The sequence below is a fragment of the Chelonoidis abingdonii genome, chromosome 20, assembly GCF_003597395.2.
Source record: "Chelonoidis abingdonii isolate Lonesome George chromosome 20, CheloAbing_2.0, whole genome shotgun sequence".
Classification (NCBI taxonomy): Eukaryota; Metazoa; Chordata; order Testudines; family Testudinidae; genus Chelonoidis; species Chelonoidis abingdonii.
Genome location: NC_133788.1, coordinates 8,808,499 through 8,835,750, shown reverse-complemented (window position 1 = coordinate 8,835,750; position 27,252 = coordinate 8,808,499). Strand labels below are relative to the sequence as shown.

Here is a 27,252-nt window from a genome sequence, read left to right as displayed (position 1 = left end):
CAGCTCTGTCCCAGCAACCCGTTGAGCCCATCAGTGCAAGATGCGTGGCATGATTTCTTTATGGTGTAAGTGTTTGCATGGGACTGGAGACTTTGGGAAAGAGGTGGGAGTAGCTTGACTTTTCCATGGTTTAGTGAGATCCAGGGGGAAGTCTCTGCTTTAATGGCTTGGTGATGTCAGAGCAGAGCTGTGAATATGCATGACATGCAGGTGGCCTTAGTGTGAGCTTGTCTGCTTTGTGCTACCAAGAAGTAAATACATGTCCTAGAAGGAGCACTTTGTTTCTGGAGAGCGAAGCTGGGGTGGGAATAGAGGAAAAAAATGCATCAGTGGCTTATTAAGTCAGACCGGGTAATTTTGGGACCTGGTTTCTCCCTGTCAATTGATGTTGTGTTGGGATTTGTTTTGTTTTGCTCTGTGATGCAACGCGTTGTCTGATCAGAAAACAAGCTCGGATACATGGCTGAAATAATTTTCCATATGCAGCTGGTGCTGGGGTCTGAAAAGTGATTGATTGATATGCCAACTTATCCAGCTTCTCTGGTGCCTAGTTTTGATGTTGTGCAGCCAGCCTTAAACTCTGCTATCTCAGTAATTGGCCTATGAAGCTAAATAGCAAAACACAAGAGCAGAGCTCTCCATGCCTTGTTTGTCATTTGTTTGTTCAGGGTTGTTTTTTATGTTACGTACAATTGTGGCTGTTCAGGGAAGCGAAGTTAACACAGAATTTGTCGATCAGGCTATTAAAGATTTGCAAAGCTCTCCCTTACTTATCATGGTAGTACTGTGTATTTATTGCGTTACAGTGGCCCTTTTGGGCTAGGTGCTGTGCAAACACACAGTAAGAAACAGGCCCTGCCCTAAAAGAACATACAATCTGAAAAGAAAAGACGGACACTAAGTGGGATGGGAAACCAAGGCATGGGGTGAAGGGACTTGACCAAAGTCACACAGCAAGGTCAGTAGCAGAGCTAGGAATAGTAGAGTTCCAGCCCTGTGCCCATAGCCATTAGACAGTGCTGCCTCTCATACGAGTGACTGGTCTTTGGAAGGTATCCAAATGAAGTAGATGATTTTGCATTTTGCCAAGGACACTGTAAGAAGGCTATGAGCCTTCACTGCTACTGTTTCTAAAAACACTGCTGTTAACAGAGCTGAAAATGTTGGCCAGCTGGGACCACTTCTACTGGACACCTTATTTGTCACCATTGACAACAAAATAAATACTCCTAAGGCTGAGAATTTCAGAATAGCCTGAGAGATTGAATTGCTCAGTTCCCATTGAAATGAAGGGGAATGGAGTGTCCGAAGCCTGTTGACATCTTCGAAAATTCTACCTTCTACTTACACATTCTGCAAGGCTCTTGAAAACATGCATGTATGCCTGTTACCTTGCCATCCTCTCTTCGTTTGCTTCACTCACATGTTACATCTTGTCTTAAATGAAGACTGTAAGCTCTGTGGGGCAGGGCCTGTCTTTCACTGCATGTCTGTATGGCACCTCGCACAGCAGGGCCGTGGCTTCTTTTGCGGAATCTGGGTGCTGTTGTGATGCAGATAATCTGAATCCCACATACAAACACAACTCAGCTTCGGGTCCAGATCTGAACACTGCAGCAGACCCTTTTATCCCTCTGACTGCTCGAACTGAAATCCTGAATCTGAGCATTCCAGGACTACGGAGAAGTTCACAACTTGGTTGCTGAATCTTTCCCTAGTCTGATGAACTATTAAATTTTTTGGAAAATGAATGAATAAAAAAACCCTATTAATTAAAAAAACTTCACCATGAATTAAAAAACACTATTAATGAATTTTAAAAAATGTAAACTCACCAAATTAGAGGTAAATAAAAAGGAATAAATATGAGAGTTCTGTCTGTCTGTCTGTCTTAGGTACTCACATGGCATCTATTACTGTAATATCTGAGTGCCTCAATCTTTAATGTATTTATCCTCGCAACAGCCCTGTGAGGTAGGGCAGTGGTTTTCAACCTGTGGTCAGTGGACCCCTGGGGTCTGCGGATTATGGCTAAGATTTCCAAAGAGGTCCACACCTCTATTTGAAAAATGTTTAGGGGTCTGCAAATGAAAAAAGGTTGAAAACCACTGAGGTAGGGAAATTCAATTACCCCCATTTTACATGTGATGATAATACCTGGTTCTTATATAGCCATTTTCATCAGTAGATCTGAAAGCACTTTACAAAGGTGGTCACTCTCATCATATCCCCATTTTACAGATGGAGAAATGGGGCACAGGCAAATGAAGTAACTTGGCCAGGTCACTCATCAGGCCAGTGGCAGAGCTGGGAGTAGAACCCGGGTCTCTTGAGTCCCAATCTAGTGCTTTATCTGCTAGGCTATACTGAGGCAGAAAAAAAAGCTAAGTCACTTGCTCAAAGACACACAGGAAGTCTGTGATAGGTCAGGGAGTTGGACCCAGGTCTCCTAGTTTCTGGGCTAGCGTCCAAACCACTGGATCATCCTTCCCCTCTAGTTAGGGGTAGTTATGTATAGAAAGAACTCAAGACAACTACAAAAACACAAGGGAAGGAGAAATTAGCTGAAAGAGATCAGAGAGAGAACCCAGTAATATTACAGGGAATTGATGCCACCTTTTACATCGCAGCATCAGTGCTGCATCCCACCAGTGCTTTAGCATATGTCTTAGGATCATAGTAAACTTTCTCCACATCATTCCATATGGATTCAGAAATGGAAATGGATCTGATGGTCACATAGTGACCTAGGTTCTCTGGCGTTGAAATTTACGTCTGTTTTCTCTCCATCTCTTTTCAGAGCTCCCTGCATCAGAACACTTGAGTGTGGCAGATGCTACGTGGCTGGCTCTCAATGTGGTTTCAGGCGGAGGCAGCTTCTCCAGCTCCCAGCCCATCGGAGTGACCAAGATTGCCAAGTCAGTAATAGCGCCCCTGGCTGACCAAAACATTTCTGTGTTCATGCTGTCCACCTATCAGACGGACTTCATCCTGGTAAGACCAAATAAGATGGCCAGGGCTGCTTGTGATTCCGCGTTCCCCAGCAGAATTTGCTGGAATGGGGGCAGAGGAGAGGTTCCAACTACACCTAAAAAAAAAAAGGGGGGGGGGTTTGCAGTCATTAAATACTTGAAGTAATGCTAAATTGGGGGTTCACCATTTTATTGTTGTCAACGTCCTTGGACACCTACAACCTGACGTGAATGCCGCTGAAGTCGATAGGAGTCTTTCTGTTGATTCCAGAATCAGGCCCACCGGTAGTTGGACGGAGGCCACCAAATTCATTTAACCCAACACCCATCGGATTGCGACAACCTCCAGGCCTTGTTGTTCTGAGCCTGTGTTGTGTGTACATTTTCCTACAGCTCAGCAGTGCATAAGGACACCTGTGATCTGATCGATTCTCCAGTTCAGACAGTTGGGGAGTGGGTGCGTTTTCACACCCCTGTCTCTGTCCCTGTCCTCAGATACGTGAGCGGGACCTGCCCTTCGTGATGCATACGCTGGCTGCTGAGTTCACCATCCTTAGGGTCGTGAACGGGGAGACAGTGGCTGCTGACGACTTCGGGATAACGAATGGGTTTGTCAAGCCGAAAATGGGTAAGGACCTGTATGGTCTGTGCTCATCAGTGCTTTTGTGTCAGCGTCAGTAGGCTCCAGAGCTACTGTGGGTTGGGAGCATGGGGGTGCATTTTCTGTATTTCTCAAACTTCCTGTGGAATGTTCATGCTATTTCAGGCCATTAATCCCCTTTTCGGCATGTAAGAACACAAATAAAAAGTAAAATCTAAAAATGCATATTCCATATTCTGGAGAAAGCAATTTAGCCTATTTTCATTAGGTCACTTTGGAGCATGGGGGGAGGGCAAACTTTTTGCATACAAATAGGATAATCATATTCAGAAAACCATGACTTTTCCAGTGACACCTCAGATGACCCCATCTTGTGCAAAATGCATCCTAATTGTGCCATAATTATATCCTCATTTCACTGTGAAGAATTTGGGGTGCAGTGTCACATCATCTGTGATCCACAGAGCTGTCAGTTTACCCCCAAAATGGCATTTTTCATTTTCATCATGAGAATGTTTTAGTTTGATTGGAGTTTGGGTTCCAAGGCCTGTGAACGCTCATCAGTCAAATGTCATTTGCGTCCCGGGATTACGAAAGATCAGAGAACACCACTTTTTTTTTTTACAGTATTACCATTTTCAATTGCCAGCACCTCTGCCTGCCTCTTACCTCATTTGAAACCATCTGATAGACAGTATGTGCCTCAGGGAAGGGGGACTGTCCTGGTGTCTCACACAAGGGGAAGCACTTACACAGGGCTTATGTGGCCCGCACCTACTCTGTGTGCTGCTCTGTCACCTTCTAGTGGTGTCTGGGCCACACAGAGAGATCAGTTAGCCGAGGGTGTAGCTGAATGAGTCGTGATGCTGAGCAAATGAATATTGATGATATAGTGACATCATCTAAATAGTCCCACAGCCCTAGGAAGCCCTCGCTACCCATTTTGCAATTTGAGATTCCTGTAACTGTCGAAATTCACACACTGACCAGAAGTTCCCACTTTTCCAATGTGCCCAGCGCTGTAGCATTTAGGCTCCATCGGTCAATTAGGAAGGAGGTGTTAATATTCAGATGACCTTGTCCTTCTCCCGCTGCTCCCTAACCCTGGTAACTGATTACTCTCAATGGCTGTCTGCCAAGAGGAATATTGCCAAGACCTTGTTGATATGGGGATGCCTGACTGAAGAAAGCAGCTATCTTTGGGCCTTAACCTGTTCCTCGGTTTACCCTGACTTCTAGTGGTAGGCAGAGCAGCAGCCAAGGGCCTTACACCAAGAAGACAGTGTTCTCCCCTTCCTGAGGGTCATCCTGTTGACCTTACAAAGACTGGAAGTCTGGTCTGTGGCACTGAGGATAACAACAGTGTCTGAGCGAATGTGATCTTGATACCAACTTGGCTTTATATCTGTGTGTGTGTGTCTCTTTCAGTTCAGAGGCCTGTTATCCATCCTCTTTCCAGTCCCAGTAATATGTTCTGTGTCACCAGCCTGGATCCAGATACCCTTCCAGCTGTCGCTACACTACTAATGGATGTCATGTTTTACTCCAATGGGTACGTTTACACCAGGAGCCGGGGCACACAACACCCATCTGTGCAAGCATGTGTGAACATAGAAATATGCATCACTCTCTTCAAGACTGGCAGGAATCCAGGGCTGGCGCTGTGCAATATAAAATGTATCCTGTATAGTGCAGGCTTCTTGAGGGTGCAACCGTCAGTTGAGATTTTTTTCAAAGGCCCGTGGGAGATTAGGATGCCTAATTCCCATTAATGGACGCCGGCTTTCTATTTAGGTGGCTTTAAACATTTAAACCAGCAGGACTACCTCATGCCATTAGCTCGCGTGGGCATATTGCAGTGTGACAGCATTGGATTGCTACCATCCATTAACACCTTGCAAGCTAGGCTTGAACGGCATCAGATTTCTCTGCCAAAAAGTGGGCCAATTCCTGGAAAAGTTGGACCTAAAAATAGAACCCTTCTTCTCAAAATGCACCTGATAAAATTAGCACATTTGTGGCAGGAACGAGAGTGTTAGTCCATGTAAAATGTTTGCCCTGTGGCAGAGGGAGGGAAAAGCACAAAACTAGATACAACTTGCTCTCTCAGAATAAGATGAATGCATGAACTGCTTCTGATTTCAGTGGCTGGGTCCTCTTTGAAAAATTAGGATTTCCAATACACTGCTGGCTGGTGTTAATTCTCTTTTGTTTTGTTTCTTCAGAGTAAAAGACACGCTGGTGGGCAGTGAAGACTCTGGACACATTCGCTTTTTCTCCTTCTCTCTCATTGAAGGTTACATCTCCTTGGTGATGGATGTACAGACACAGCAGAGGTGAGGCCCAAGACTGACTTCTGCACAGGACTTATCTGGACCCCAAAAAACCACAAGCAAAATTTTCAGAAGCACCTACATGACTGAGGCTCCTAACTCCCATTTTCAAAACTGATGAAGGCACTTGGGAGCCTGAAAGTTTCACTGAAAGTCAACGAGTTTTAGTCTCTTAGTTGCTTAAGTCACTTTTGAAAATGGGACTTAAGCTCTTAAGTTTCTTAGGTGCTTTGGAAAGTGTTAGCCCATCATTTGCAGGTTGAACTTGTGCAGACAAGAAAATCTCTCAGAGGAGATTCAAGATTCCCAAAGAATAGGAGCAGAATGCCAGCACCTTTAAATGACAATCTTCTGGCATCGCTTTCACATGCAGTTATTCAGTGTCATGGTAATGCCCTGCATCTTGCCAGTGCAGCTCCAGCTCAGAACACATTTGTCCCGCAAGCCAACAAGCTGACTCGAATAAAAATACCATCCTGTAATGTTTGTATTATTCTCCAGCTTCCAGTCCCAGATGAGAGCACACAACTCTTAAAGGGCTGAAGGGCTAAAGGCTGCACCAGATGTTGAATTCAGAAGCAGTTTGAGGTGTTGATCACAACCTACAAGGCCATGTCTGATTTGAGTCATGACTGTCTTAGGGCCTGATTCTGCAGGGTGCTAGTTATCTCCTGGGGAAGCTTCTTAGCTTCCACTGACTTAAAGCTTTCTGTGCCTGGCAGGATCGAGCTCCTAAAGTGAGGAAGGATAGCTAGGGTACCAGGAGAGGGATAGCTCAGTGGTTGGAGCATTGGCCTGCTAAACCCAGGGTTGTGAGTTCAATCCTTAAGGATTTGGGGATTTAGTTGGGGATTGATCCTGCTCTGAGAAGGGAGTTGGACTAGATGACCTCCTGAGGTCCCTTCCAACCCTGATATTCTATTCTATATTCTGTGATTCTAACTTGTGATGCTGGGGACCAGGGTACAATTCCCTCCTCTACCACAGACTTTCAGAGTGACGGTGAACAAGTCACTTCATCTCTCTGTGTCTCAGTTCCCTATCTGTAAACTGGCAGTAATAGCACTTCCCTGCCTTGCTGGCCATTGTGAGGATAAACACGCTGAAGAGTGAGGTGCGCAGACACCTCCTGGGGGCCACCTAAATACCTAAGATAGACAGATGGAGGGCAGCTTCTCTCTCCAGGTGGTTCCATGTGTCAGCTAGGGCCCTTGAACTAACGGTCCCTAGATTTGGGTATTTGGGGAGCTGAATTTTTTTTCAGAAAGCCCCTTCTGTGGCTCCTCCCACATTTCCATGCACGTTCTCTCTCACTCACACACACGGCTTTCCCGATTCAGAGTAATGTTTACAGTAGAAAACCTGAAAACAGCTTCGTCTGTACCAATTGCCTTGTTTTGCCTCATCAGTTTTTTAATCCTGCTGTTCCTTGTCCATTTCAAACCGGGCAGGTCTATGGCAAAATTCCATATTTTTTAAAAATAATTTTGACAGGTAATATCAGTATAAAAATTGTGTCGATTTAAATTTTCACAGATCGCACACAATTATGGGATTTAAGCATCTTTGACTGATTCAGACTGTCACAGTTGCAAAAATTGTCAGATAATTGTGTCAGACAATAACTATTTAATGACAGTAGATGTTGAGATTCAAAAAGTTAAAAGCTTTATAACCTGCAAAACACAAATTGTCAATGTCACGTATCAAAATGAACAAAGTAAACTTCAATGAAACTCGAAGTTCTCAAGCAGCATTTTTCTTGTTTTGCCTGTCTGTAATGATCATCGGTGGAAATCGTTTTACATCAGTTTGCGTGTCTCTGGTGAAATCGACCTTTAGCAATAGAAGTTGAATCCTTCCAGGCCTAGTTATAGATCTGGAAGAGCCCTTCTATAAACTCTGTAAACCAGCATTTCTGATCTTCACTGAAATACAGGTTTATAGTCCAGTTGGCGCAGGGCCAGCTGGGGATATTGAGCGCGGGCTCTGGGACAGTGTTTTGCCGCAGGAGGGGATGCATGGTGCCGGATCTGGGAGCCTCTCACTTCGGGCAGCTCCCGGCAAGCGACAACCTGTCTCAGCTGCTCCTAGGTGGAGGCGTGGCAGGTGGCTCTGCGAGCTGCACCCACCCCCTCGACCCAAGCACTAGCAATGCAGCTGCCATTGACTGAGAACCACGGCCAATGGGAGCCATGGGGTGGTGTCTGCAGGCAGAGGCAGCGTGCAGAGCCGCCTGCCACGCCTCTGCTTAGGAGCAGCCAGGACAGGTCACCACTTGCAGGGAGCCGCCTGAGATGAAAACTCTCCCTGGATCTGACCTCCCACACCCCAACCCCCTCCCTCGCACTCCCTCTCACACCCCAACCCCCTCTCTCATAATTAACGGACATTTTTCACTTACTGGCATCCTCCCCCTCCACCTTCCCCATTGCCCTAACATGCTGGATAAAACAGCTTTTACTGTACTTTTAATTGCAGTCTTTCACTTTCCCTTTTTTTCTGATAGGTTTCCTAATAATTTGTTGTTTACAAGTGCATCTGGAGAACTCTGGAAGATGGTTCGGATTGGCGGGCAGCCACTTGGCTTTGGTATGTAAACACTCGGAGAATCAATTTGGTGCAAAAATAGCCACTCCCATGTAGAGATTGATGATGAGGAGGGAAAACAGTTGCATTGGCTAAGCCTGTGTTTTAAGAGTCTTCAGCCTATTGTGGAGCTGAGGAACAAGATTTTAAAAAATAGTTTAGTTCCAACTAAACCCAAGGATAAATGGTCTGATTTTCAAATGGGCTGTGTGTCCGGTATCTCTTGTTGTGGGCCCTCCTCCTGATCAGATTGAATTGCTGGACTATGGAGTTAGCTAAATTTAGGCCCCTGGTTTCAAAAATTTTGTCCAACAAGCTTTCATGTCGTCGTGAAACAGGAAAAGGCTAGGCTGGCTCAGTCCACTTTAGAAACCAATTAGGGGACAGATATTACTCTGATTTGCACCAGTGTAAATCGAGGGCAATTGCGTGGATTTAGTATGAATTCTCACAAGTTGTGAGAGCAGAATTGTGATCCTAAATTCCCTCTTAGCTCATCCCATTTTGAAATCAACATGGCTTTTACAAAGTGCATCTGGCAGAAACAGCATGGAGAAAGTGCCCGAGCTTTTCAGAAGTAACCTGTTATTTAGGGTGAATTGTCCAACTTGAGATCATTTAAAGGGGCCTGCGTTGCAGAAAATGCTGAGTACGCATCCTTTAAAAAAACTTGGTCCTTTAAAAATGTCTCAAGTTGGGCACCCAGAAATGAAGACACCCAAGATTACACTTTTGAAAATTTTGGCCATTTGCTTAAATAACTGACTTTCAGTGATGGTAATGTCAGCTTAGCGCAAGTGTTCTTGGGGCTTAGGACCAAGTGAAAAGAGACACTCTGAGCTACTAGAAGTTGGCTTTAATGCAGCAGTGGCTTATCCTTGGATTTCAAGTGAGCAGGGTGCCTGGGTCACCAGGTCAGCATGACCCCCAGTCACTGTGGCAGATCCAGGGTTCGTGTGAGTAGAGCCAAGGGAGGTCCAGCATTTACTCCTCCTCAGGTGCAGGTCAGATGGTGTGTTACCTGCCGCTAATGAGGCAAGGAGGAAGACAGAGTGCAGGGCACGTGCAGAAGCCTGAATCTCATTAGTGGTTTCTCGTTAGACCGCTACAAATACTTCTGAGTATTAATGTTCTGTGCATACATTTTTGGGATTTATATTGATCCAATAGGAAAAAGAGGAGGTGTGGCAAATAATGCAGTAAGTTGTTCCTGCTGATAGGGCCTGATCCTGCAGCGCTTAGTCCCACGAACAGTCCCATTTATTACATGAGCTGAACAGGAGCATTTTAGCATAGGTGGGCCCAATTCTGCAACCCTGCTCAGTTCTGATTCCACACAGGAAGAAAATGGTTGGCTGAGATTGTGCTGTAGGTATTTGTCTGATAGGCAATCACTCCGTAGGTCAGAAGAGAAGGGTTCCAAGTTACAATGTCCCTTTTGATCTACTGTTGTTACCTTCCACTCACCTCAAACCAAACATTCCTAAACCGCTTCTGGCCTTTGGACCAAGGACTGAGGATAGGAGCTTTAGAGATGATGGTTATGGGTTAGAGTGTTGATGTGCCAAAATATTTCCAGGGCAAACCTCAGCCATCCGCGATGCAAAGCGATGCCTGCAGTGCAAGCAGTCAGGCAATGATGGGTAAGGGCAGACTTAGCTAATAATTGAATAGTGTATGATTCAGGGCAGACGCAGCTGGTAAAGAGAGAGGATGAGAATTAGTGCTCCAGATTGGTTGGGTGCTCAGGCTTTCCCTTACTGAAAGGCTGAAGTTCCAACTCCATTTACCATTTCTTGGAATGGCGGCTGGATACCAGGTGTTTCGCTGTGTCTGTGGATCTGTCTGTACTGCAGTCCTGGGGTGATTGCGGCTAGTGCAGACACACCTAAGCTACCTTTCATCTAGCTAGCTCAGGTCCTGGAGCAGTGACGCTCTGGCACCGCGTGGTTTGGTGTAGGCCATCGCTGCTAGCCACAGCTTCACTTCTCCAGGATCCAAGCTAGCTCCATTGCGTCTACTCGAGCTGCAGTCACGCCCTAGGATTGCAATTTAGACACACTGGCAGCCTTTAGTTAGTCAAAGGACCTTGGAAGAGGACATTAGGTATGTGCTGGGGCTGCTGTGTCACTCCCATTCTTATTCATGATACAAGAAGGTCAGTCACAGCCTTTTACTAGTGGGAAGTGTGTCCTCTTGGAACCTAGTTTATTTTCTCTCACTTCAAGCATCTGCCGTCTCACCTGAGTTGTTAAACAGGCCATAAATACTCATCCAGCCAGGGAAGGGCTTTATGCTACTATGTGTGATTGGGGGAGGAAAGAGCCTGCACACCGAAGCGAAGGGTATCGTTTTTTGTGCTCTCTCTCACACACACCCAGCTGGTCAGGTCACTAATTACAAAGCTACAGAGAGAATAAAATCGGAAGGGAAATAGCACCTAAGAAATGATCAAACAGCCTTATCAATGGAAATGGGTAGAATGACAGAAGCAAAGTGAAAGATTGATATGGGCTCCCCTTTTATAAGGGAAAAAAATTACTACGTGAGTCTGCAGCAGGAGTCCATCATTTTGGCTCACAATATAGAGCCCTGCAGTGTTGTCTTTCACAAAGAGTGTGTGCCTGCCAGACCCACGTTTGCGCCTTAGTTCTTGTTGTTCAGGGTTTGTCAGTCTCAAATAGATACTAGGTCTCTGCCCCTAAAGGGCTTGCAATATAAAGGGCTTACAACACTTTGCAATTTGTAATTCTTTGGTGAGGCTAGCTAGAGGGAACACAAGAATGGTTGGAGGTTTGGGCGTGGCATTCTGTGATGGATGCCATCACAGTAAAGAGCCACCAATGTTCCTGCTTCAGCACAGTTGTCAAGCCATTGTTTGGCACGCTGCAGGCCTGCAGAGAGGTGGCTGTTCGCATGGGCCTGGCTCCTCCTCGCTCTATCTGTTGAGTCTCATTAAAAGCAGCTGAAAAGAGGTTAAATGCTTCCCTGATGTCACTTTTGCATGTAAGCGATTGCTGTAGATGCCACAGGTATGTTAAATTATCACCAGTGTGAATGGGCACTAGCCAGTGGACAGGGAAGTCATGCGTGGATGATAGCCCAGGGGAGGTATCCATGAGACAGGGTCTCTATATTAAAGTGTGTTCCATGCTAAAAATGTTCCCTGCCTTTAGCATTTGGAGTTGGTCATTAATTTTTCAGAGCTTATCCTGTTAGCAGAGAGATACCCCTTCGGTATTAACATGGTATTTTGAGTCGGCACAGTATGTCCACAGTGTAATTCAGCAGCTGTCTGAATCCAGATTAAGTGAAAATACACAAACCACAGTCGAATGAAATAGCCATATTAGCGTAGATGCTTCACCCAGATTCCCCCAGGAAACCCTGGGATTCAAAGGCCAAGCAGTTGGAATTAAGCAGCTGTTTAGGAAATCGTATATAACTGTTGCATTATCCTCGGTATTTCTAATTCCTCTTCTCACTTTTAATCACCCTTAGGCAGTGGCACTGGAAGGCCTGCAAAAGTGAGGGGACCAAGCAACCGAACTGGGCCAAATTTGAGTGTCATTGAGACCTTGCACATGGGGTTGCAACGCCACTCACTCCCATTTGGCCAGCTGCTGCACTGGTCATACCAGCAGGGCAAGGGCTCCACCGTCATGTCACCCATCACCCAGGGCCAAGAAGGGAGCTTGGGCCTCCATTCTCTTGCCCCTCATTGCCCTTCTGGCAAGTTCAGGTTCTCAAAAGTTGGGGGGGCATGGCCCTTTGCTCCCCCATCCCGTTTCCAGCATCTATGCTCAGAGTTAATGCTGGTGGGTTTCTTAGCTCCTTTTTCATTATTACCAGGGGCTAGTCAGACCTACAAGTGCTTTCCCATGGTGGGTCTCTGTTGGGAACATTCTTTCTGTTCTTTGTCTTCCTCTAGATGAATGTGGAATTGTCGCTCAGATTTCTGAGCCTTTGGCCGCCTCTGACATCCCAGCCTATTACATCAGTACTTTTAAGTTCGATCACGCATTGGTAAGTATCTGAATAGCTCAGAGGAGTAGGGAGGAGGGCACAGCTAGTCCTTTTTCCCCCACGAGAGAAAATCCTTGACGTTTCTCTTTACAACTGCTTGTTAAAGTGACTCGGGCCTGGTGTAGCCAAGTGTGGAGGGGCCTCAAACCTCTCTAGTGTGTCTTGTTGACTATGGACTGCTTGAGCATGATCTTCCTGATGATTTTCATCCACTGCTGAGTGACCATTTAATTCAAGTCAGCGTCAGAGGGCTGGGAGCGTGTGCGGTGGGGGAACAAGCGATGCCTCATTTCTAGTCAATTTTTACCCTTCCACCCTGCTTCACCCCCGCATCGAAGACTTGGCTACCATGGCTGCTCAGCAGGGGACATCAGCAGCCTGAGGGCTGTCCATTGTTTGAGTCTGGCTGAGGCTGATGGTGGCCTGTAGTCGGCACGCAGGTTAGTTTGTACCCCTCTTTCTGCCATGCTCGCTCGTCTTCGCCCAGTTCTCTCTGGTCCCAGGTGCACGCTTTCCGTATGTGGCAAAAGATGCCGAGTGCTTCTGATTGCAAAGGCAGCTATTTCTTCAAGATCCTTTAAATTGTACATTTTATTACCAACGTAGACCTACAACCCAAGCGCTCCTTAACGAGTGACACCAGGGCTTGTGCTGCACCATCTGATTACCTGCATCCAAAAGCCCTCCTTGTTTTCCTGTAAATCGGGTCTGACTCGACATGCCAGGCAGATGATACGCAGGTCTTTGCAGCTGGTTTCAGCTACTATTTGTCAAACGTGGTGTAAGTGCAATGAGGGTTCGGGCAGGAGATTAATTCCTGTAATGTGTCGTACCTGTTGGGATACTGTTGAGATGACTCATCCTCAGGAAAGGAGGAGAGAAGCTAAAGCTTTTGTTAGAGTAGGGACACTGTACTGTATGCCCAGTGTTAGCTCAGATACCCTGACTCAAGTGGGGAAGATTGTACCGCTTTTTTTCCCATCTGTATTTTTGCAAATTCATGTGAAAAAAGCTGCCACCTTGGACCAGTGCAGAAAGAGCCAAAAGCTCCATTTCTCAGCTCCCTAGTTGTCCTGGGCCATGTGATCTGCCACCTTAGAGGCCAGATTTGAAAACCCACCTCCATTTGATTTCTGTTTGAAGCTGTGCAAACAGTGGGGAGGGAAAATCCGGGGTTGGATTTTCTAGAAAACATGCACACGGTTGTGTGACTGCATGCACAGTTACTACAGTTGCATGCACAATCACCACAATTGTACGTACAAATTAGGTGCAATGTACAAAGTTTGAATAGTGGTGCACCTGCAGGATGCAAGCAGGATGGAGTGTGGCTTGGATTGGTTCCTCAACAGGGCAGAAAATCAGCAGCCCATGTGATAATCTCAGCGAACATAAATCTGTGACTGGGAGGGTTTTTTTTTTAAATTCTGTCCTCTGTTGTTTGCATTACAGTTCCCATTACCTCACCAGACACTTATTACACTGCCCTGACTTTTGACCTGTAAAAGCTCAAAGAGCAGATTCAGGGGTTTTTTGAAAAACTAATTACTTCAGCCTTTCACAGTTGACACAACCCATTTACAGCCCACAGGCCGTATGTGTACAGATTAAAAGTAAACATTATTCCAGATAGCAAAGGTCAAATTGTTGTATACATTTGGCTTATTTTCTTGAACATTAACTACACTGATAAGATAAGCCAATAAAACACCATTTTAAAGTCAATACTCTTAGCTTTGCCCAGCATTCCTGGTTGTCATTGTGGGTCCAGATGCATGCTTTCTGTATGTGGCAAAAGATGCGGAGTGCTTCTGATTGCAAAGGCGGCTATTTCTTCAAGACGCTTTAAATTATACATTTTACTACCAGTGTAGACCTGCTGGCCATTTGCAGCCATGCAATTGCAGTGATTCTGCAGGCAATTTCCTCATCTAAAAGTTTCTTGCCACTTGCCCCCTCAAACCACCTTTAGGCTTTCTTTTCTTGGCCAGGATTAATTCAACTGCTTAAGCTCCCCACCCAGAGAGGTCTACTGATCACTCGAGCTGGCCAGCATAAGTTAGTGTTCTCTCATTTTCCTTGCAACATTTTGTTTCATAACATTGTCCAGGGCCCCTTTTCAGCCAAAGAAAATTGTTCCATTTGGCCCCTCAAAACTCTCTGCCAAGCTGCATTATTGCAAGTTAGCCTTTACTGCGCCACGGGAAAGCTTACCAATGACTCAGCTCCAGACGCCTGGGCATCCAGCACTGAGTCTTCTGGTTTGAGATGGCCCTTGATTGGCAAGGCCTCACCTTGATTCCCAGCCCTACTTCTCTCGCTTGAACTCCACCCTTTGATAACTTGCAGGATTGCAGGGGCTTTGAGGCCTGGAGACTGATTGGCTCTGAGGTCCTCAGACTGTGCAAACTCTTGGAATGGCTTTTCAGTGCTCTGTTGTTTTGGACAGCTCTCCTAGACACACATCAGCTCCAATCGACTACAGGGATTCTTCAGGCCCAAGGGGAGATCCCTGTCTAAAGGCTTGCCAAAATATTTGGTATTATCCTCAAGAGCACCTCTCATCCTCAGTCAGTTCTTTTTATTTGGTGGAGTCTGCCAGAGCTATTAAGATCAAATAGGAAAAAAAAGCAGCTAATTCCTTCCATCCCTTCCCTCCTCTTCCTGATTTATGGCCTGGTCTACACTACGCGTTTAAATCGATTTAAACAGCGTTAAATCGATTTAACGCTGCACCCGTCCACACTACACTGCTCTTTATATCGATTTAAAGGGCTCTTTAAATCGATTTCTGTACTCCTACAAAACGAGAGGAGTAATGCTAAAATCGATATTACTATATCGGATTAGTGTTAGTGTGGACGCAAATCGACATTATTGGCCTCATTATTTTACAGTAGCTACCCACAGTGCACCGCTCCAGAAATCGATGCTAGCCTCGGACCATGGACGCACACCACCGAATTAATGTGCCTAGTGTGGACGCGCACAATCGACTTTATAATATCTGTTTTATAAAATCGGTTTAAGCTAATTCGAATTTATCCTGTAGTGTAGACGTGGCCTATGAAACAACTGTCTAATCCTACTGTCGCCTCCTAGCTCTGCATGGGGGCATCCTACCTAGGGAGAAGGGTGAATCATCTCCCCTCTCTGCCTGCCAAAGGCTGAAATGGTCTTTAGCGGTTGCTAACCCATGTTCTGAGTTGCTTTGAAGCTTGTCTCTGTGAGTAAAGCTCTGAGTTTGTTCCTTGGAAGAAAGACTTTCTCTATAAGGGGGAGATTTGGACCCCACTCTCCCTTATGTCAACGACCCGCCTCTCCCTAGATAGAATATTCGCACTGGCCTGGCCAGGCACCGCTGTATATAGATAATGTTTCTCAAGGATTAAATTGCATCTTGTGTCCTTTTCTAACTGCCCCCTTCCTCTCTTCAAGGTCTCTCGGTATTGGAGCACCTGGCAGAAATGAGAACGTTTTAAAACAGCAAATTGTTCCTTGTTCGACCTTGCTCCTTTTTCTCCCCCATGTACCATAGTGAGAGAAAACTTGGGCATTCGAATTGTTAATACGTGGCTGAATGTCTGTGTATAGATATGAATAGAAAATCAACTCATATCTCTTCCCATTAGCTGTAGAATCTGACATGACTGGGAGTATTTGTCCAGTCCCTGGAATTAAAGAGCCTGTGGAGAAAACCACACTGGAAAGGAAGGGGTGACAAGGCTTAAAAGTGCTCTCTAAGCCCTGGCATGTAAGGGGTTACAAGGGCCCGGCCTATCCCTTCGATGATCTAGGGTGGGGCTATGAAAGCCATAGGAGCACCTGCTGCAGGGGCTGCTGCCAGGGGAAAGGACCGAATCCTCTACCCTCCCAGCCTGCTGACAGTCGTTACCAGGGGTTGTAAATTGCTTTGCTCTTGTTTTGAAGCTGCTTCGTGGTGTTAAAGCCACTGCCGAGGTAGGGGCCTTGAACAGAACTCTAGCTGGGGCTTTATTTTGCCTTCCGTAGCTGGTTTATCTACCTACAGATGGGCTTGTTACAGCTATAAAACTTGTTCAGGCAAATGAAGCTCTTGCAGGCCAGGTGAGAGGTTAAAAAAGCTACACCCACGGAAACCTGGATGCCCGTGGGGGCAGACCCTTCAAACTGGGACTGTTTGTATTCCTGGCCAGTAAAAAAAAATTTAGCCTGGCTCTTCAGTTGACGATTGGCATAGCTTCAGTGGACTTCTTCATTTTTAAGCCAAGAGATAGACAAAATGCATGTCCTCAAAGCCCTCTTGCCAAAATTGGGGCTGGCTCTGTCTTCTTGTGATTCTGCCTTGCACAGAAAACCGCCTGATGTGAATTTTACTTGCAACAAATCTTGGGGAATTCATTGTTCATTTTTGCCTCTGACAATTAGCCTGGAAATGATCTATTTGCATTTTCATAACAATGAAGCACTTTCTTGAAGGAGGTGTAAAGGAAAACATCCCACTACAGATCTTGCCTGTGACCCACCTAGGGTTAAACTAAGGGCATGTCTGCACTGCAGTTGCTGCTGTTATTGCAGCTTGGGTATGTCTATGTAAGGCAATTGCCCCCGTGACTGTAGTGCAGACATACCCCGAATCGGTGCGAGTGGGCAAGAAAATCCACAGGGTGGCGTTTTCAAAGGTGCCAAGGGAGTTGGGCACTCCGCTCCCATTGGTTTTTGTGCATTTCATGAAATGCAGATCTCTTGCCCTGCTGATATTTGAGCAGTGATCATAAACTAACCTGAAACAGTAGAATCAACACTTTGGCTGTATCTTAAGTTACCCATGGTGGCACAGAAACTCATCTTATTTCTGTGCAAGGGTAATGGGACCCTTCCATAACAGGGTATTGACCTGGATGAAGACTTTGCTTCCAGATCAAAGTTATAAACATAGGGGTAGAGATAGCAGAGCATCCACTGTTAACAGGAGAAATAAACACCTTCACAACAACCAAAATAGTGCCACACCCTTCCAAGACTACACAACACATCCGAGCATTACAAGGGGCAGCATGAAGAGGAGGGAAGAGGTTTTGAGTTAGGATTTAAAATGACAAATGCTCTTTAAAAAAAAAAGGGGGGGGGGAGAGGAAAAAACCCTGATGGAAGGGAAGGGAGTTGGGAGAACAGCATTAAATGTCAGGCCTGGTCTACACTACGCATTTAAATCGATTTAAACAGCGTTAAATAGATTTAACGCTGTACCCGTCCACACTACAACGCTCTTTATATCGATATAAAGAGCACTTTATATCAATTTCTGTACTCCTCCCAGACGAGAGGAGTAGCGCTAAAATTGATATAAACATATCGGATTAGGGTTAGTGTGGACGGAAATCCGTTATTGGCCTCCGGGCGGTATCCACAGTGCACCACTAGACCGCTCTGAAGAAAGGTCCAGCAATCTGAACTCGGATGCAGCGGCAGGTAAACAGGAAAAGCCCCGCGAACTTTTGAATTACATTTCCCTGTTTGCCCAGCATGGAGCTCTGAATCAGCACAGTGCAATGCAGTCCCCAAATCCAAAAAGAGTCAGCATGGACCGTACGGGAGATACTGTATCTGATCCTTTATGGAGACAATCTGTTCTATTCAAAGCTCCGTTACAAACATGAAATGCCAAAGCATTCCAAAAAAAATCTCCAGCACACAGTGCTGCCGGACAACGTAACGGGAAGCCAGAGACTAAATGGACGCTCATGGAGGAGGGGTACTGAGGATCCAGGTTATCCCACAGTCCACAGCAGTCTCTGAAAAGTTATTGCATTCTTGGCTGAGCCCAGTGATTGTAGGTTCAAACACAGTGTCTGGTCGTGGTTCAGGGAATAGCTCCTCAGTTTCTTCCGCCCCCCTCCACCACGTGAAAGAAAGGAAAGAATCATTTTTGACTTCTTTCAGTGTCACCCTATGTGTATCTGAATGCTGATGTAGACGCGATGCTGCAGCAGTGAAGAGCATTATCGCTCCTCTCCCTCTTGGTGGCAGACGCGGGGTTGCAGTAGGACTGGTAACTGCCTCATGAACCTGAGAGCTCCAATGCTTTTAACTGAATATGGGGGCGCCTGGTAAAATCAGAATGATTCCTGTCTCACTCCCAGTAGATAGGACAGAACGCTAGTAACCGTCTTTATCACAGCAACTGGGGGCTGAGCTTTCAATCAGCCCTCCCTTTCCTGTGTAAAGAAAGATTGTGTACTGCCTGGACTGTCAGAGCAGCAAGCATGCTTGGCTACTCTACCCCACACCACTTATTTCCTGCTTGACTGGCATAGCCCGGAGGCCTGCTCCCCTCATTTTATCTCACTAACAAGTCACTGTTTTATTCTGCATTCTTTATAACTTCATGACACAATGGGGGGGACACTGCCATGGATAGCCCTAGGAAGGTTGGTGGAGGAGAAGCAACGTTGGGTTGTTGCAGGGGCACCCTGTGAAGTACTGATGGAGCAGCTGTGCTCTGATACACTGTCCTCATAGTAAACTTGCCCCTATTCTAGGCAGACTGACTCTATTTTTAGAAACCATAAAGAGGGATTGACGCGGGAGTCATTCCCAGTTTTGCTTTTGCGCCCCAGCCGATCTCAAGCCAGGGCACTCATGATAGCAGCAGACAGTACAGAGGGGAGATAACGTCATCTCATTGCCAGTTTACTCCGGCAGTAGACGTACAGAACGATCTGGTAACCATCCCTGCTATCATGCAAAAGCAATGAATGCCGCTGTTAGCGCTGGAGAGTATCGCCTCTGTCGACGGCATCCAATACACATACGGTCCAGAAAAAAAAAAAAAGCTGAACGGGCTTCCATGGTGCAGTGCTGTATGGCGTCTGCAGGCAATCCAGGGAAAACGGCGCAAAAGATTGATCGAGCTTTGTTTTCCCGGAGAAGGAATGACTGACACATTTACCAGAACCACCCGCAACAAATGATTCAACCCAGAATTCCAAGGGGCGGGGGAGACTGCGGGAACTATGGGATAGCTACGGAATAGCTACCAACAATGCAACGCTTCAGAAATCGACACTAGCCTCGGACCATGGACGCACAATGCCGAATTACTGTGCCTAGTGTGGCCGCGTGAAATCAAATTTATAATATCAGTTTTATGAAACCGATTTTAGCTAATTCGATATTATCACGTAGTGTAGACGTGGCCTCAGAGTGCACATTTTAAACCAAAGACACAAATGGATGGAAAGCTGAGAGCATGAAAATAGTGCAAAGCTGCATGGTTCTGGGCTGATTTAAAGAGGATTTTGGAAGAGCAGCATAGACAACATTGCAGAAATCGAGGTGTCCTTTTGTTGTAACCAAAGGAAGAAACTCACCTCACCATCAGTAGGGGAGTAGCATTTCCTTGAAAGGATATAGGGGAAAGCCAGGAAGTTTCAAAAGACTATAGCAGGTTTCTCATCCTTCCCCGCTCTTTTACCCACTAATTTCATTGCAACCTAATTCCAGTCCCACTCTCCTCAGCGCTAAACAAGCAGTGCAAGGCCCACTCTGGCCATTATCCTTCAGTTCTAGACAGTATATTTAATATTTTACTAGTTCCCCTCCTAAAAAAATACTGTGAAGGCCTCAAAGATGCATGTACTGCTCACCAAAGCACCCACCTGTTCCTATACGTTACCCTCATTTTCTCTTCCCTCTAGTGTTTGCCGCCATCTCTCATTCTCTCATGTTAGCTTAGGGCCCAATCCTGTAAGATACCCTGTGCAAATTCACCGGGCTCCCCAAAGGTTTAAGGATCCATCAGCAACGGACTGGGCCTTTAGAGCGCGAACACTTTGAGACAGGGACATTGTCTCTTTCCATGCTTGTAAAGCCCCGTGCCTCTCTGTGGTGAGGAATAATCAATAAAAACTCTAAGGCGCTCGGAAATTTCCCCACATTTATGTCTCTCTGACCTTTCCAGCTCTTCTGTGAAAGTTGTATCGTTAGCTGCCTGAAGTGAGGCATAGACCATGATGTTGCTGGTGGGACTACAGCCCCCTTTGGCCAGACATGGTGTAGGAACATTGACAAAAGTTGTCAGCTGCATTCCCCTTAGGGGGTCATCACTTTTCTCTTTTCTTTCTATCCCTCATTCCTCTGCGCTGGCTGGTGCTATCAGCATCTGCTCCTCCATCTGGCAGTGCCAAGAAGCATGTGGTGAGAAGGAGAGTTGTGTGCAGCTGCCAATGGAGTCACTGCTGATTGCCCAGAGGAAGTGCTTTTAAAAAAACAGAGCAGCCAACGTGCTCTGCTCCTTGCCAGTTGACTCTGTCACTGCTGGGAAAGACTCGGGATGGGGATATGGGGGCATCCAACCTGGAACCTAAGAAAAACCGAGTTCCTTCTTTTCCTGGGACTTCCTCAGCCCCAGTACAGTGTGCAACCTCACTATCTACTGCCTAGTCATTTGTGGGTAGTGTTGAGAGCCAGCTATCAGGCTGTAACACGTAGGACAAAGCAGCTTGTTACTAAGACCACTAAAAACCAGACTAAGAATGTAAGATGGAAATATCTGTTTTGTATTAACTGTGGAGCTCAAGTATCCTGCCCAAAGTAAATATGATGTTCCCCGTGGTTCACATTAGCTTTGTGTGCTGCCTCCTTTAACTAGCCTCTCTCTCCGCAGTCGCCCTTCAGTGGCTTTTACTGGAAACATTTCCTCTCTTTGGTTTTCCACAGGTACCCGAAGAAAATATAAATGGCGTAATCAACGCACTCCAAGTCAGTCAAGCTGAAAAGCATTAGACATCTTCTGACCTGGTTGCAGATGCTTTTTTATTATTCCTTTTCTCACCGTATTTCTTGAAAAATCTGACTCCAAAGAGAAAAATTGAGGTGCCATGAAAAGAGACTGTGAACTGATGAGCAGAAGTAGCTCCAACAAGCTTTTTTTTTTCTTTCTTTCTTTTTTCTTTCTTTCTTAAAAGTGGGAGGGTGGGGAGTTATGATGGTTTCTTGACATTAGACTCCAAAGCAAAATGCTTTCTTGCTTTTTTGGTGTGAAAGGAATTGCAGGTAGAGATGCAGCCTCTCACTGAAATGCAGAGGTATAGACAGGTTGCATATACAGCAGCTTTAGGGAGAGCTTCAAAGCAACACCTGAGGGGGGAGAGCTGGTTTTTTTTAGCAGAGAGCATGAAAAGCATAAAGGAAAGAAATGTGGAATTAAAAGGAAAACAAAATGTTGAACTGTATTGCTCTTTCTACTAGCATCAGACTATATAAAAATGGTAACAGTCCCTTATGAGCTATGTTCAGATTGGATACTGTTTTCCTTCACAATTCAATGTTGTGAGAGGGTGGGAAATAAACTATTTTTTTCTTCTGCAATTCAGAATTGGCTGCACAGAGAACATTGCAGCATGGTTCTTTACTAAGAGCTATCTTCTGCTGATATGTACTTCAGGGGCCTGTGTGAGTCATTGGAGTTATGTATATTAGCTCCATTTTCCACAGTCCCCTAACACCCTCTTGCTACAATGTTGTGTCCAGGCATCCTTCCAAGCCCAAGAAAGTTTGCCATTCTCTGATGTCCGTTATCTCATGCCATCCCTTCCCTTTTCCCCGATCCCTAGACTCTTTAACATGTAGGGATTGAGGATGGTTGTCATGAGGCCCGCTTGCTCGACCAGCCTCGCTCAAATCCACTCCCTTCCATTCCTACTGAGCCACTCTCGCTCCCTGATGCTTTCCGACATGTCTCTATTGAAAAGGGTAAGGAAGCAACGGAAAGTCCTGAGCTTATGGAGGCAGCACTGGTTTTATCAGTATAGCTCAGGGCGCTGTTGTCTTTCTACACCCACTCACGGCCTTCTGCAGCCAAGGCTCTTGGTGAATGTGTTGTCATCCAGCAAAACAGTTAGCCAAGACCTCGGTGCTTTTGTCCTAACCAGGGAGTGTTGATACCCAGGCCCTTGGGGTTCTAGTTATTTCACCTGCTACCTAATTTCTTTGATGAAACATGATTCTGGCTTGGTTTGGTGTGGCTGCAAAGCTAGGTTCCAACCCAGTGGGAGTTTTTGCATTGACTTAGTGGCTTTGAAGCAGGCCCTTAGTACTTTGTATTTAGAAAAGGCACCAAGTTCTACAGAAATGTGCTGAAACATTGACCTGGTTCCTTATCCCAGTATTACCAGCTTTTTTGGAGGAAAGTGATGTTGGTCTTTAATAGAAGAGCCCTACCGCCTGCAATCCCTCCGGGAGCTGCTTACATTTTGACAGCCCCTTGCAAAAGAAGTGATGAGCCAGTGGGAATGAAACTCAGTAGCCCAACATTTTACCTGGTGCCATGCATCTTCTTCAGCCCACTTCAGAACTGACCCACGGTCAGGACGGAGGTAAAGCCAATGGTGAGTGCAGAGCAGGGAGGGCAAGCATTGCACAGGAGTCTGCAATGAATGCACCTGAAATGCCGTATGTCCGCAACAACCCACTCTCTGGTGAGACTCAAGATCTGTGAGGAGGAAGGCCACATTCAGAGATCTTGTTTTATAGGTGGGAAACTGAATTTCCCTTGTATCTTTTAACCTGTTTTACCTCTCCCCCAGACTTCTTTTTTTTAATTAAGAAATTGTGAATTCTGTAGCTTTAGTGAGGATTTACAATCCCAATGTAACTTGAGAGAGAACCACCTACTCAGACCTGCATCTTGCAGATTTTCTCCAGGCATCTGTTCCCTACCAGTACATATGAGAGAGTTTTTATTATATATACATGTGTGTATGTTTATGGTACAGACATAGATACACACATGCTGCTTACGGTGTCATTCAGATTACACAAAGTTTGGGGAGGACTAGGTATTAAGAGCTTGATGTTCGGTTTATCAGAAAGCTCACTCTAGCCCTGATGTTGCAGGGCCCACAAAGTTAATGGAGGACCCTTGGGGATTTTTTAATCAATCTGTTGAACAGTTAATGGAACTAAAGCATCTTTAGGCAATAACATGGATATCTTTCCTTTTTAGACCCTAATTCAGTCCACCATCCCTATTTTGTTAAGCGCTTCACTTTAAACGCCTGCTTACGTTCCATTGACTTAAGCACATGTTCACGGTTAAGCATGTACTTAAGCGCTTCACTGAAGTAGGGCCTAAAAAGAACATTTTGATTTCCCTTTAGGCAGTTTTCAACCGCCCCATGGAGAACTATAGTAACTCTCGACTTTGGAGGTTAATGCTAATTACTGTTATGACACCCTGTGTCTCTGGATATTTGCTCAAAAAGCTGCTTTCCTCCTGCTCTTTTGCAGCATATACACAGACATGTTCTCAAGTTGTGTAGTGTGATATTTTTTTTTTGTTTTAAATATCCCACCTACTGAAGGATTAAAATTGGTATACAAAATTGTTCTATGCCTAAAGAGCCCTTATGTCAAACCACAAGTCCCAACTGAAGCCTGACTGAGCTGTTGGAAGGTTATGGGGGTTTGTTTAGTTGCTTTTCACAGTACAGATGCTGTAGGGTTTTCCCTTTGTGGGACTATGGTTTTATTTAGCGATGCACAGACTGCTTGAATGAGATTCAAACTGCCATGTACTACTTGTCATCGAAGGTTTTTGAGCAGTAGAGCTGCTGAATTTTTTGCAGTGTTGTGGGGCTAGAAAATGTTGCTCATCAAGGGTATTAGCTAGTGGAAAACGATTATTAATTAGTTTACACACTGGAGAGCAATTATATTTGTTACCCTCTCCGTGTGATATTGCTGCTTCCTAAGGACAAAGATGTTTATATGAAGGGATTACTTGAAATGAGCAGCAAGTTTACTGAGCCTTAACACAAAGAGAAAAATAATGACCTTGTTATAATTGTTGTTTACACTGTACACTCAGGCTATTCTAGATGACACTATTTTTTTTCCGAGGCCCTTAAGTTTATGATGTTTACGGATGTCTCTGATGTGCTTTAAAACAGTCTTCACAAGGCAGGTCGATATGCGGTATAAAAATGTTAGCCTGGAAAAATGACGTGGTGTGGTATGATATTGAGTGAAGTATCTCTAAAATTGCCATAGGATTAGCTGTTTTTTTCCCCTCTCTTTTTGTCTTTGTAATCCCAGGAAACCTCGATTGTTTTGGACAACTGTCTGGATAATTTGACGTGATAGCTAAGGAGCCTTTGAAGAGCCAGTGCAATAGGCAAGTTGCACCCTGATGATGAGAACTAAGCTGTAATTTACAGCTTGGGAATCAGACCTGTGCTAACTCTGATCAAGTTAATATGCTAAAATTAGCCATGTAGCCAAGGTGGTGCAAGTGGCAGGATGGGCTTGCCACCAGAGTAAGTATCTAGGATTTCAGCCAGGATCTTACTGAAGGCAGCTAGCCTGTCCACTGCTTCTGCAGTTTCACTGCTCTTTGTAGCATGCTAGCTTGACCAGCGCTAAAGTGGGTGTGTTTAGCCAAGCTGGACACACCTCCAGCACCAGCATAGACGTACCCTAAGAAACTAGTAAAACAACCAGGTTTGGTGCCAGGATGGCGCCTAGAACACCCTAGAACTAGTTCAAGATGTGAATGAGATCTTCATGGCTTCAGCATATCTCCCTAATGGGCTTGACCCAGGACTTCAGACCCAAATTTGGGGAAAGTTCAGATTGGGATCCTGCTCTGGCCCATCTCTAGCTGGTACAAGGGCTGTGCATTGCTTGTATGTTACAGCAGCTATTAACTCTGCAGGCTACGCTTGCAGGGTGGTGGCGGAACAAGAGGGGAATTCCCTGAACCAACATATCAGAGTTTTGTTTAAAAAAAACCCAAGCCCTTCAGAAAACCCTTTCTTCTAGCACCTGAGGAAATCCAAGTGGATGTACCTTCCTCTCAGTCCTGACCCCAAGCTACACCGCATACTCCAGTGCTGTGCGCTTTGGAGCCCTGCTGCAGAACGCTTTTTCCTCCAGCATTGCAGAACGCTTATGCAAGGGGCCGAGCAAGGAAATTCAACACACTCTGACCATGCTCAGGATGAGTGGAATCGCAGCAGTGGGGTAAGGAAAAGAATCCTTTCCTGGGTGTGATCTGGATTGCCACATCCATTTGGCCCTGTTGCTGCCCCTGTAGTCTTTAGCACCTGATTTTGTGCAAAAAATATATATATTTTTAAGGGTTGGGTTTTTTTAAAAAAAGCCTTGTAACAGTGGTGTGTCTGTAAGAATCGGTGGAATTGCACTATTCCTTTAACATTACATATATGAGGGAAGAGTGGGAGAAAAGCGTGTAAGAGTGATTCTGTATTCCTTCCGGTGTTCTGCATAAATAAAACCATGGCTCTGCCTTTTACCCGCCAGGTCTGAACTTAACTGCCTGAGGCTCTCTCTGACCCTTCTGCTGTGGAGTTTTATTCAGCTGTGGTTGCTAATCCTGTTGGGTTTTTGAAGCTAACATTAACTACATGGAATCCTCTTCATTTCCTCCTCTCCTGCTCCCACGCTGGTTCTGTTGCACAAAATTCAACCACCATCAAAATGTTTATGCGCATCTGTTTCTAAAAGGGGGCAGGGGAGAAGCAGTTCTCTGTCTCCTTCCTTAGTTCTCGGAGGCCTTTTTTTCTTAGTTACACACATCAGAGATTTATATTTCTATGTAGCAATGACTAATTTTTGTCATTTTTCTATTGGATTTCAGCTGCAGATTCTTTTTCGCTGTGCAGGTGTCCGAGCGCATGTGTGTACAGTCATATAAATGTAGCATGTTTACAGAGAAATACTAGTATGTATCTATTGTACACATGTATAAACACCTGTGTTTTCTGTTTTTATGGATATATACTATACATAGCATATATACTTGAGCAATATAGGTTAATATACTGTGTGCAAGTGTATATTCTAGATACGCACTTAGCATGTGTATGTGTAATAATTACTATATACACACATACATTCACCATATATTTTTAATTCAAGTATATAGGCAATATGAATATTTAGATATGCTGTCTGAATTTCTCAAACATTTTTAGAAAAAGAGAAGCAGCTAATGACGCAGTGGCTTTTTTCACTTGTCACCAGTAGGCAGAGACCTTTAAAAATATCCAGGGTAAAGTATCTGCAGGCTGATCTTGGTTTTGTCAGTTACAAAAACACTTCTTTCCTTTTCAGTTTGCTGCCTTGGGTGGAAGGATTTCTAGAAAAGATTGTGTGGTTTGTTTTAATTGCTGCATTGAATTACTTTCACAAGTAAAAAGTGAAAGTTGTGTTTCAAAGTGTCTGTTCAAACCCCCGAGTCCATGTGGTGTAGAACAGGGCATCCACCCAGTTGTGTGAAGAAATGCAGGACTGGGGTCTTTTATTTTATTTTATTTTATCTTTTTGAGTTCATAAACAATTTTTGTTTAAAAGTAACCGAGCAGCTTTCTAATTTCAGCCTGTAGGAGGAGCACAGTTCAGTGTGCAATTCTCACAGCACTCTGTGCTAGTGCACATGTGTTTCTTTGCTGGTGCTTGGGGTTTTCTAACTGGATTTTATCATAAAGGGTTTAGCTTCTTAGAAATAGGCAGTTTGGGGGAGATCTGGCTGCTGCTGACTTAATGGCATAACAAGTTGCTGCTCATACAGTGTTGCCGTTTATTAGAACCTTAGTGTTCATTGCCCTGATTGAAGGTTTAAATCAATGCATAATTTTATAACAGGTTGAAGTAGGACGAGGGTTTTTTAAAAATAAGAACGAAAAATCTTGATGTGGTATTTGAAAGTGTGTTGTTCTTGCTCTCA

General features: G+C 45.1%; 1 protein-coding gene across 1 annotated transcript in view; it reads left to right on the top strand.

Moving 5' to 3' along the window:
• The window catches only part of CASTOR2 (cytosolic arginine sensor for mTORC1 subunit 2), a 162,802-nt gene extending 136,969 nt beyond the window's left edge, over positions 1-25,833 (top strand). Inside the window, exons 3-9 of the mRNA XM_032786929.2 lie at positions 2,801-2,994; positions 3,468-3,600; positions 5,002-5,125; positions 5,799-5,909; positions 8,416-8,498; positions 12,427-12,521; positions 21,222-25,833. Coding sequence (XP_032642820.1) covers positions 2,801-2,994; positions 3,468-3,600; positions 5,002-5,125; positions 5,799-5,909; positions 8,416-8,498; positions 12,427-12,521; positions 21,222-21,287 — 806 coding nt within the window. The 3' untranslated portion in view covers positions 21,288-25,833. The remainder of the gene's footprint in view (positions 1-2,800; positions 2,995-3,467; positions 3,601-5,001; positions 5,126-5,798; positions 5,910-8,415; positions 8,499-12,426; positions 12,522-21,221) is intronic.
• The last annotated feature ends 1,419 nt before the right edge of the window (positions 25,834-27,252 follow it).